At 37.4% G+C, this 11917-nt stretch overlaps 2 protein-coding genes across 2 annotated transcripts; one reads left to right on the forward strand and one right to left on the reverse strand.

Annotated features, from left to right (window-relative positions):
* The first annotated feature begins 1387 nt into the window (after nt 1–1387).
* LOC107092413 (insulin-like growth factor-binding protein 3) lies at nt 1388–8456 on the forward strand. Its single transcript, XM_015386892.1, has 4 exons — nt 1388–1833; nt 3595–3821; nt 4569–4688; nt 7490–8456. Exons 1-4 carry the CDS (start codon nt 1455–1457, stop codon nt 7610–7612), a joined length of 849 nt encoding a protein of 282 aa, XP_015242378.1. The 5' UTR covers nt 1388–1454; the 3' UTR covers nt 7613–8456.
* A 715-nt stretch (nt 8457–9171) lies between these two features.
* LOC107092416 (insulin-like growth factor-binding protein 1) lies at nt 9172–10285 on the reverse strand. The gene is made up of 4 exons (XM_015386897.1): nt 9940–10285; nt 9699–9841; nt 9419–9547; nt 9172–9333 (listed from the first exon to the last, which is right to left on the reverse strand). Exons 1-4 carry the CDS (start codon nt 10283–10285, stop codon nt 9208–9210), a joined length of 744 nt encoding a protein of 247 aa, XP_015242383.1. The 3' UTR covers nt 9172–9207.
* Between the last annotated feature and the right edge of the window lie 1632 nt (nt 10286–11917).

Consider the following 11917-nt stretch of genomic DNA (forward strand, 5'->3'; position numbering starts at 1 on the left):
AGAATCATCAACATCAGCCCCATTAAATGTTTGTGAGAACAGCCTGGGTTTGTTGTTCATGCCACAGTGATAAAAAACACCACTGGATGAGGCTGAGTTTGGTTAAATTCAGCATAAGATGGAGCTTCCAACAGGCTACTTTGTGTGTTGCTCTTAAACTCTTGAAGGTCATCATCAAATACAGGTAATCAGAATCCCAGAGGAAACCTGTAAAAAGCTGATCAGAAATGACAATAATGACAATTTTTTTAATTTCTTTTTTTAAAATCTTTTTATCTTTATCTTTTTTTTTTATCTTCCCGCTAACTAAAAAAGTAAATCCTTATTTTTCTCCCATGCCTTTGAAAGGGTCATTCATGCCCACCAGATTTTCTCTTTAATAGATTTCTTTTTTAAATTGGTTCTTGCAATAATATCGAACCTTCTTATTTCTCTGAGATCCTACAGTGTTATCATCATTGTATTGCTCTGAGAGGTGAAGGTCAATTGCACTTAGAGGTTCAAAGAACTTGATTTGTGACTCGGGAGATATTTCAGCTGCAGCCTCTAAATTCTGGAACAGTCCCTCTTCTGTAAGGTCTGTCAATAATCTCAAAGAACTTAAATATCTTTCAAAATGTTTATTTTCACTCCAACTTTCAACTTGTGAGAACATGAACAGAAAGGCTTTTGCTTTATATTGTTTATTGTATTGTTTTATGATGTTATTGCATAATGATTTTATCATTATGATTATACCCTGCTGTGTTTTGATTCACCTGAGCAGCATTTTAGTTGCCCTATGTTCTTTTAAAGGGCTTGCTGAATAAAGTTTGAACTACTTAGGTGTGTACGTAAGCAACTGTTTGTGTGTGCCTTGTTTGAACAGGGAGTTCACAAGAGAGAAGATGGAGAGAGAAGGAAAAAGCTGTATATGTAAGTTTATTTATTATCTATTTACAGTAATACTGCAGGTGTGTCAAATTCAAAATGTTACATAATTCCTGACACATGGCTCATCAGCGCCCCCTAGTATTAAATAAGAGGGAATATGGTTAATGCATAGACTCCGGTGTGGAAACATGGAGCGTTATATATTTATATTCATTTATCCATTTTCAAATAAGTTCACAAATATTATCTTTTTATTAGATCAAACATATTTATTGTCAATGAGTTACTGTTTTTTTTAATAAAGAAAATAAATTCCCTATAGTGTAATTTATTTTTTAAAGGATGCATTATAAATAACATTTTCAGTATCTCTGACAAAAACTAAAGCAAACTCCCTTATAATGTGCAGAAGCTATTCAGCAGTGCGCCACAAGTCCTCCGGGGGTGTGACTACAGTCATTGGGGTCTATATATTGAGATGTTTTGTCTGTAGGCTGGATGTGAATGAGTGAGGCTGACCACTGTGCGCCTCCTCTCTGCAGCTCACATTCTCCCTCTCTCTCTTTCTCTCTCTCATCACCATGGATTCCTTTTTTGTAGCACTTTGCATGACTTTTCTAGTGGCATCGTTAACCCGCAGGTCAGGTGCGATCGGGCCGGTCATCAGATGCGAGCCGTGCGACATCAGAGCGCGGCTTTTGTGCAAACCTTTACCCAAGGATTGCACCGAAAGAGTTCGGGAACCGGGTTGCGGCTGCTGCATGACCTGCGCCCTGAGCATCGGTCAGCCCTGCGGAGTTTACACCAGGAGATGCAGCTCAGGGCTGACCTGTCAGCATCAGCCAGGTGAAACGAAACCTCTGCAGGCTCTGTTGGAAGGTCGTGGTGTTTGCGTGAACTCAACGAACAGGCAGCCGTCAGTCAGACCTACATCCACACCGCCGGTCAATGAAATGCCAGGTGATGTTGTGCTCCAATGTAAATATGCCTGGATGTTTATGTTATGTTTCTGCAGGGTTGGTAACTTTCTTACCAAAGATCTGCTCAGACTCAGTATTAAAAATGCTCAAATTTACCCCAGGTCAAAGGAAAATGTATCTGACAATAAGGGCCACTACATGTGTCTAATAAAACAAAATCAAACTTAATGATATGATGAGTTGCTATAATTTGGGGCACATTGCAAAGTCAATTTGCTTTTGATCGGTTAAGCCTGTTTTAGATTAAAATATTTTTATCTTATTTCAGTAGAAAATTTGCAATTTTATGGCTACTTAAAAATATTACAGTAAAAGATCTTGTCTGTCTGTCTGTCTGTCTGTCTGTCTGTCTGTCTGTCTATCTATCTATCTATCTATCTATCTATCTATCTATCTATCTATCTATCTATCTATCTATCTATCTATCTATCTATCCAAAAAGCTCTAGTTTTTTTAATTACATTAAAGTTCTTTAATTATGCTTTCGTGTTTTTTTTTCTTGATTCTTTTTGATAATTTCTTAATGATCTTCTGAAATAATGTTTTTGCGAGGATAAAGCAGTAGTTGAGCAGCAGTTATCTACAGCTAAATTTGGAAAATGCTGGAACATTATTGATTATTGTACTGGACAGTGCCAGGTCTGCAATTAAACAGACCTTGAAACAATAAAGGTGTCTTTTTATAAACTGGTGTTTCATCTCAAAACTATCATCAATGTTGTTAATGAGTGAACATGTAATTATTTTAGGACAGTTGGCCATGGACAGCTCCCTTATATTGCTTGATTGAGCCATTTACAGTGCATTCCCTTGTAGTTGGAGGGGATCTAATCGGACCTTTTAACAAACCTTGACCCATATTTGTGTTTTATATTGTACATCACAGGGTACCGATCTGGTTTGCTTTTCTTTTAAGAACTTCATGAGATTTGTCAATGAAATAGCTGTTTATATTAAGAAAAAAAAGTCATTACTTTAGTTCTTTATGAATTAAATAATTTCCTGTCTGATGTCCAAACCTTGAAGATTGACCTTGACCCTTAAATGATGTAGAGTGAGATAATTGCAAATGATAAGCTCTAATCAGTATTTAAAAAGTAGCAATAAAAGTAGAGCAATCTTAGATGTCTGATGTTATAAACATTTAAACCTTGCACTTTGGTATAGTAGCATGCTCCTATTGGAATTGTAATAATTGGCAGTATTTAGAACAACCATTACAGGAACAGGAAAATTGTTTTTTGTTTTTTTTTGCTCGAGGTACTTCTCTTATCTGCATTGAGATTTATCAAGGCAGAAGGATAAACATAAAAAAAAAAGCTATTTATCACTCTGAGAGTTGGCAAGAGGATCATTTTATTTAGTACAAGCTGATTTGCCATCATGTATGCACAAACCTATGACACAGTTAGATTGGGCATTGTAAAGGAAACAAAATTAAATTTAATTCCCAATCATAATATATTTAAGGCGATATCTACAGTTTTAGTTGTTTACCTACCTCAGCTGCTCTATTAACATTTTTAGGTCGAAGCAGATTTTTAGATTACAATTTTTATTCTGTATTTATTATTTTTTTTTACATTTTGGACCTAGGTTATCTGAAAAACGTGCGAATAAACACTGGAAAAAAAATCCTATAACTAACTGGGTTTACCCGTTTCTTATAAAATATGTGAAAACCATTCCACTCGATATCTTGAATGTCTGAAATAAACACAATGTTCTTAAACTTTGGCAGACTCTAAGGATAAGGAGGGAAAACCATCCAGCCGACATCTCGAAACTTCCTGTAACCCTGCACCTCCTAGGCCTTCGCTTTATCCCTACTTTGACTCTGCAAAGTCAAATGCCATCAGATGGGAACAACAGAAGGCAACCCAGAACTTTAAGATGGAGGATCTCCCAGGACCAACCATCAAAGACCAACTAAACATCTCTCTAGAAACCAAACAGGAGTCTGAGTATGTAAGTACCGCAAACATTTTTCTGACTTTTGAACACACTGGAGGAATGTTTTTCTCCCCTCCTCTGTGTTTTGGTGTTTTCTCTTCCTGCTGCGGGTGATGAAATGTTTTGGATAGCAGTACCGATGGCTGGCAGCGATCTGGTGCAGCAGAGTGACATGGCAACAAGCGTGTACCACGGTTCTGCGGCTGACCTAGGTCAGGCGGTTGTTTGGCCACAAGGCGTCCGCGTGCCGGGTGCTGTGAGAGCCAGCAAATGATGGACTGGCTGATGTGAGAGCCTGATGGGAAACCCTGCTGCTATTTTCATCTTGCTTTGGCCAGAGAAGTGAGCACACTCTAGTAATGGGCTTTGACTGGCTTCTCTGATTAGTGACTGAAGTACTTGGACTTGAGAACAGGCCTTTTTGCTCAATCCGTTAGCTGTTTTAATTCAATTTATCCCCTATCCTTTGTGTTACACGTAAGAGTTCTAAGCAGCTTTGCAAACTGTTAAGCCTCTTCAAGTCAGTTGAATACAATTTTTATATGCTGCCTCTTTTATATTGCCGCCTCCATTGTTAAGGTATTAGAGCAGAGCAGGGTGCACAGCAAAGTGAGTCAGATTTAGTTTATTCACAGGCCATTAGTGATGCACAAAATGATGTGCATGTGCTTAAAGCATGAACAGTATGCACTTTTCTTTAGAAAGCTGAGACAATTTATTGGGTGTGAAAAAAGCAACTAAACTTTCTTCTCATTGTTTCAGGGTCCATGTCGGAGAGAGATTGAGCACATTCTCAGCACCTTGAAAATCATTAACATCCTGAACCCCAGAGGTTTCCGCATCCCAAACTGTGATAAGAAAGGCTTCTATAGGAAAAAACAGGTACAGATAGCAAGAATTACCCTCAATTCTGCATTTTATTCACTGATCATGTTTCCTTATTAAATGATTTGCCGGCTTAACATCTTGCAGCTTTAAAAATCTAGTCACTGAAAATTAGCTTTTTTATTTTTCCTACAATTTAATAGTGATTAAATGTTTTACTCCAGTGACTCAAACTTTAGGTTTTCTGCCTCCCAATTACAGCCTCGCTGCTGTCCTCTTGTTTTACATCAGTAGTTATTAGAGCTTCGTCACTACACCACACCAGTGAGGCAGACTGTAGCCACTGGCTCTGGAAATACAAACCACAGGGGCCAAAACCCCAGCAGAGCTGATGGCTGGGACGACGGTTGTCTTACCTCCCCTCCCAGGGAGACAGACGTCAAGGTGGCCACTGGCACCCCATGTACTTGCCCCATAATTGCTGGACTTTTGAGAAGAAGACACAGAAATAGAGTTGCAGCCGTCCCCGCCTCAATTGGTTCACCCACGATAGGGCTGTAATAAATGAGCAGTTCTGACGGATTCACATGGAGACCTTTGGGGCTCCATCTCAACTGTATCATCAAAACAGATTATCTTTTTGCACATCAACCCCTCTTCCCTCTGCCTGGCCTGCAGTCGTCTTAATACAGGTCTACCATAGCGGGTTCATATGTTACACTTAGAAACTGGAGGGCCTATCAGTTTTAGCATTTCAGCTCTGAGACATGTGTAATATTAAGTCAAATTAACTTTTGGTATAGGTGGGTATTTGTTGGTCTGAGTCTCAAGACATCATAGCCTTCAGTAAAAATAAAACAGTTTATTTTCTCCAAACCAAGGGACTTTAAGATGATCTAATTAGATTTTAAAAACAATGAAGCAATTATTGTTCCTGCTGATGCTAATATATGACATCTTGATTAATACATTTGTACTAAGTAATAGGATGATAACAATGAATCTGTTCACATTAATATATGGATTCAGTCAGATATCCAGTTACCGTATATAGATTACTTTGTCACCTTTATTGAATATTGACAAACGTTGAAAATAATACAATGTTTGTCAACATTGCAAAGTGTTTTATGATTCTATTTCTATTCATATTTAAATCGTTAATCATTAAATGGATGTAGATCATGCGGTTCTATTTCTTATTACACTCCTGATATCATCACCCAAACAAATTGCAAAAGCTGATGAATTACACCACTGTTTAGTTATAGTGTGATTAGGATTTTTAATCCATTTCTGATATGACTTATTTAATTATAATGCTTCCTAGTGTTGAAAGGTCATTTTTAGTGCAAGATTAACTTTACCATCCTTTTGGACAAATCACATTAATAATTTGGCTTTTGTTCCAATTAAATAAATTTAGACAACTTTGAGTAAAACTTGTTTTCCTGTTTCAGAAAACGGAATGCTTTGTTTTTAAAGTGATGGCAAGTTTTTAAGCTTTGCTAAGCCACTTGTGTTCAAATGAGCACATCACTCAGAGCATTAAAAATGAAGAAGTTCGATCCACAGCAGTCTGTCTTTCTCACTGTGAAAACCTGGAAAAAACTGAAAAAGGTTAAACATTGTGAGACAAAACAAAATACAGATTTAATAAAAAATAAAATCATGTGCATAAACTATAGTTTTGGAAAGCTATGCGCAGGACACACAGTTTAATGGTTTTAATAATGGCAGTAAAAAAACATCCTACCGACATTTATTAAAACAGTAGTTGTTACTTACAAATATTGTGCCGTTTTATTTACAGACTTGCGCAGTATTCCAAGATAAAACAATTGTGCGACTTTGTTTTTCATAGACTTGAGGAAAAAGCAGTAAATGGTATGTTTCAAGTGCTAATTGCAAAGAAAATCATACTTTGTTTTTCCTATTGGCTTTCCTGTTACACAAACAGCTGATATGAGTTGCTTCTATGATTGGGGTATCCATATCGGTATACATAATATACCTTTTAGAACTTATCAAAGCCTTTCAAGCAGCTTTGCATAAAGACTAGGTTGATAAGGGTAACCTGCCAATGTCTAATCACAGCTTTGATAACTGTTGCAAATCACCAAAAGAACAATTTTCACAAAAAAATACTTCATTCCTAGATTATGCAAGTTTTCATCATTTTCCTATTATGCAGCTTTATTAAAAAATGTATTCTTGCATACTGATTAAACATTAATAGAAAATTATTCTTAAGAAACTGATCATTTCAGTTATTTTTTTCTAAAATATTAAACTAAAAAAAAGAAAATCTCCCTTCTGATCAGCTTCAACCAGCCAGAGGAGCCATGGCACAGTTGCTTTAGCCCTTGAAATGAATGGCTGCATGTTTGACTGGAGTGGAGGTTAACCTTTAGTAAAATTGGCAGTAAAATAACAGCCCTTGGGTAGCTCCACAGACTCTGTAAGTCATTTGTAGTACCCATAATTTGGAGCTGTGGGGTATAATCAGCAACAGATGATTCGTTCTGGCCAGGAGCTTCTGAAAATAGATTTCTGGTTCACAGTTGTTCACAAACGGGACTAAGTAAATATTTTACTATGGTTCTATTTACCTTAAAGGTCTCCATACGTGTCTGAAACAGGAGGTGGACCGTAAAATTAGCAGCTCAAAATACCACAGTGCGTTGGATGGCTAAGGTTGCATGGGCTCAGTGCAGTCTAAGCATTAATGCGTCTTAACTATGCTGTTTTACTTCATAGGTGTGAGATGCTTTGAATAATTAATATTTTTTTATTTTGGCAAGGCCTCCTGCATTTTTTTTTGTCCCCCATCAATTTTTCTCTTTGTATACTTGCAGTGCCGTCCGTCCAAAGGCAGAAAGCGAGGCATCTGTTGGTGTGTGGACAAATACGGGCAGCCTCTGCCAGGGTTTGATGGGAAGGATCAAGGAGTCCAGCGCTACAATTCCGAGAGCCAATAGGAGTGAAGGAGGCTGGAAAGAGAGGGACGGAGTTTGCGAGTGATCAAAAAGAACTGTAAACAAATAGATACACTAAGGATATTGGAGGAGAGGTCAAGAGATGGCTTTGCTGATATATGGATGTTTGCTCTTTCTATCTGTTGCCTGTGGGACCCTTTTTCATTGAGGCAGAGCAAAAGGGTGCAGAGAAAGTGTACCGAGAGGAAAGTCCTGGAATTTGTGCTACGCACAGACAATAAGCTCCTATTTCTTACTACCACCTGGACAGCTTCTGGAAAAGTTATATGCTTTAGAATTAATTTCAAATGCCTTAAACCGATCAGGAAACACACATACAAAAGAAGCACACCAGAAGAAGAATGGCGATGTTTTAGCTCTTCGTTTTACGCACAATTCTGTGGCATCGCATAAGTGTACATACATTTTGTTTTGTAATCATTATTTGTATGCTTGTAATTTTGAAAAACCTTATATGTGGATAAGGTGAGCATAAAATGTCTGTATGTATGAATTTGCTGTTCAATGTAATCATGCAGTGCCTTACTATAAATGCCTATTTGTATTACTTTCATTGTTTTTAGTTGATTACAATGACCTTGTGCAGCTCAAACACCACCATGCATTGCTATGCTGGATCTTAAGCCACAGATAGAAAAACTATTTTTTATGTCAACTGTGACTATCACTTCTATTATTGACGTTGTGTGCAAAACTCAAATACTTGAGATTAAGGCCTCTGCCATGATCAATTTCTCTAAAAGCCACAGGTTTTGTTTTATGCTTTTCCTAGCAAAAGTATTTTTGCATGTACAGTACAGCAACTGAAATCTATTTTTACTTAATAAAGGCATTAAAAATATAGGTGAATTCTGTCTTATTTTTCACCCTAGTCATAAAAATTAAACACATTGAAATAGTTTCAACTTTATGAAGCGTATCAATAAGCATCCCTGAGTACTATGTACAATGCTTTATTAGAAAATGCATTAACAGCATAGCAACATTTCAGAAATAACACTCCATCCAGCCCACTGCATATATTTTTATGACATTACATTAAAATGCACAAGCAAATAAATACAAGAATCTTTGCAACCATTGGTCACAAAGGCAAATAACTTGCAGATGCAAGCAGAGGTAGACAAATATGCAGTGCATATTGAAATGTGCAGTGTCTTGGATAACCCTTTTATACTTCTGGTTAGCAAATGTGAATCCCTTTGGGAATCCTCATTGAATACCTGAACAGAGATTTAGAAAACATCAACACTTTGGATAAACGACCCGTGATGGTAGCGCCGTTTTTGGCTATAACAAAGCATACTTAGTTTGGCTGAGGTGCAGACTTGTTTTGAGTAATGGAGTTATTCAGTCAGCTAAAAATAAAAATGTATAACTCTTAAAAAGACAAGTTGATAATTGTTTCAAGAATATACAAGGAAAGAATAAATAATGTTTTGCATGATGTTCATAAAATAGGTGGCCATTTTGCCTCACATGATTAAAAATTCTTTGTACATTAGGTCAGTTTTACATATTTAACTAAAATTAAAGTTACTTAATACATTTATGTATTTCTTATGTTAGTTCATATCTTAAAGAGTGGCTTCTTGATGGCATTGTGCATTAGCAAGAAGGTCACTGGATCCTGGGAGCTTCTTCCCGTTCCAAGATGAAACACACCAGCAGCGAACAGGCGGCCCAACCAGAGAGGACTCACACTATAACATAAAACCAAGCAGAGTCACATATATTCCTACACAAATACCTGCTTTTGTGCTGGAATGAAACCCAAAAAATAGTAACCTGTTTGGCTTTGTAGTAGCCGTGTTTGTCACAGTTTGGGAGGTAAAATGTTGTAAACTTATCACCCAGTTGCTGCTGAGAACTGGCAATCATGTCCAGTGCTGTGTGCAGTTCAATATTACAGGGACCCTGAAAGAAGAAGCAGAAACATTTGTACCCCCTATTTGTCTATCCCCTATTTAATCCAACTATACTTTTTTTTTTTAAGATTATCTATAGGTTTACTCTTTTCTTGTGTATCAAGAAGGTCTTCTTTAATCAGACTGATGCATTGCCTCACCTGCTGTACCAGTTTGTTGCGAATAGCATTAACTCTTGCTTTTAAACTCTCACGGCCCTCGGCAGCGTCTTGGTGATCAGATGGAAGATTAAGTCCCAAAAGGTAGTGCACAGAGTCATGTTCTTGGACTTCATCAGCTACCTCTAAAGGGGTTTTGAAAAATGCATTGCAGACATCAGCTCTCATAATTTTTCTTCAAAAGCTGAAAAAAAACATTCACAAAAAGAATTCCTAAGCCTACCTTGTCTCACATCTTCAGTGCACACTCCGTGTCCTCTGGTCAGGGCATGCAGTGGTCTGGCCTCACCTGGCCTGGGAGTGCAGCGTAGACCCTCACCACAGTGGGCTGTGTGAACCCCACAGGAAGCTCCTTTCTCCAGAGCACAAGCCATGCAGCAACCACAGCCTGGTTCTCTCAGCACTTGCTTGCAGTCAGCAGAGAGTGCGGGACAGTTGCTCAGCATCTGTTGTGTACACGGAGCGCAGCGAATAGGCTCAGGCACCAATACCGGGGACGAACCTCCCAAAGCCAGGACAGCCAGAGCTACTGCCGCAACAAATGTCAGCTTCTCAGAAAATTCAAGCATTGCTTTTGTAGTAGAGCTTCTTAAAAGTACATCAAACAGCTTTAGGATTTCTTCTTATGAGATTTCTGTGAGGCACTCGTATTTGTATGGAGATCTGGCCTCATAAGGGGTTAATCATTGACACATTGACCACATAAATAAAAAAGAATTTGAAAAAGATTACACAAACAGTGGGTGACCCTACTTGACGTGCACAGATCCATGCTCACGAGGTCAGCAGTAAATATTGACACTGGAACATAAAGAGATTGTACATAAAAACAACTATGCTCAAGCTTTTCTTTAAAATTTGACTTCAAATAAAGTTTCCAAGCTGGATTGACAAGCTCTTAATAAAACTATCAACAATAGACAACCAAATAATCGAAATTATAAACTATCATTCAAAGGTGGTAATGATCGGTCACTGGGACAACATGGCAAAGGGTACTATCTTTTGAAGTAATGCTGACTGATTGTTCAGTGACATTGTTTTGGCAAATAAAAACTACTTTCCCCTTTGGGCTTGCTGGTGAAGGTTCATCCCATCACGCAGGCAGATAATCAGGATCACTCCTCTGAGGGATTGCATAAGCCTAACATTATGGATTTTTCTACTAGAATCACAACATGTTTGTCTACAGAGAGAGGATCATAATTGGATGTTTTTCCTTCAATCATTTGCCAAAACATGCAATGACAAATAACAGAGGTTTTGCGTATAAGCCGACATGCATCCTGCTGTAAACCTTTGGCAATTCAATTCATTGAGTAAGATCAGATTTAAAATAGCCCACTAATTAAAACTATTGTCATTTTATAACAAATGCTTCACTAAATATGTGTGTTTTGCTACATTTAGAAACTAAATGAAAATTACACTCTCTTCCTGAACAATTGTTTTTCCTTCTGCTTAAACATTTTAATACAAAAATGATGCTTGTTGGTATTTATATGGCTACAACCAGAAAGTCTAATGTATTCTTTAATTATTTTATATGAGTGACCAAGAAAAAGTCATGCAAAATTTTAATGTGGATGTTTAGGCCTAGACCTCTGAAATGGGCTAAATATCCAACTCCTCTTCTACCTGAACTTCAGCAGCTCCTTTGTTTCCTTTCTTTCGTTACTGGACAGACTGATTAATCCTGGCGTCGGACCTCAGCAACCATGACGACATTGGCCAGACACATGCACACAGATACACACATAAATTCACATCTATATGCATACAGATTGTATTAGAGGTATATAATAGGGACCCTGTTTTCTAATGAAGTGACTTCCGAGGCGAACTCAATTTAATTTGGCAGGAACAAACTTATGCTCGTATTGTGTTTAGGTCTGGATCAGTTTGCTTTGTCTTTATTTAAAAAAAAGTAAATGTTATAGGGGATTTTCTTTTTCAAACTTTCAACATATAATTGCTTATTGGGTAAAGATAAAAAACAGATTTTTTATTCAAACAATCTGGCAAGATACTTTTCAAGAGAAAGACTTTCTAAAAATGTACAGGCGATATCTCAGAGAATGAGGGACAGGTTTAGGAAATCCAACAGTCATAGTGTTAGAGTTAAAAGATAAATATCAACAATATATGCAATTATTGATGTCTTTAAGTTTTTGTTTTTTTTCATCTTATGTGAAATTGTT

This window comes from Cyprinodon variegatus, unplaced genomic scaffold (assembly GCF_000732505.1).
Source record: "Cyprinodon variegatus isolate N-32 unplaced genomic scaffold, C_variegatus-1.0 Scaffold380, whole genome shotgun sequence".
Lineage (NCBI taxonomy): Eukaryota > Metazoa > Chordata > Actinopteri > Cyprinodontiformes > Cyprinodontidae > Cyprinodon > Cyprinodon variegatus.

Coding starts and splice junctions, on each gene's coding strand:
- LOC107092413 (XM_015386892.1), top strand. CDS start 1,455: ATGGATTCCTTTTTTGTAGCACTTTGCATGACTTTTCTAGTGGCATCG. Junction 3,822..4,568: donor CCAAACAGGAGTCTGAGTAT/GTAAGTACCGCA, acceptor TCATTGTTTCAG/GGTCCATGTCGGAGAGAGAT. Junction 4,689..7,489: donor GCTTCTATAGGAAAAAACAG/GTACAGATAGCA, acceptor GTATACTTGCAG/TGCCGTCCGTCCAAAGGCAG.
- LOC107092416 (XM_015386897.1), bottom strand. CDS start 10,285: ATGCTTGAATTTTCTGAGAAGCTGACATTTGTTGCGGCAGTAGCTCTG. Junction 9,842..9,939: donor CACTGAAGATGTGAGACAAG/GTAGGCTTAGGA, acceptor AAACCCCTTTAG/AGGTAGCTGATGAAGTCCAA. Junction 9,548..9,698: donor GCAACAAACTGGTACAGCAG/GTGAGGCAATGC, acceptor TTCTTCTTTCAG/GGTCCCTGTAATATTGAACT.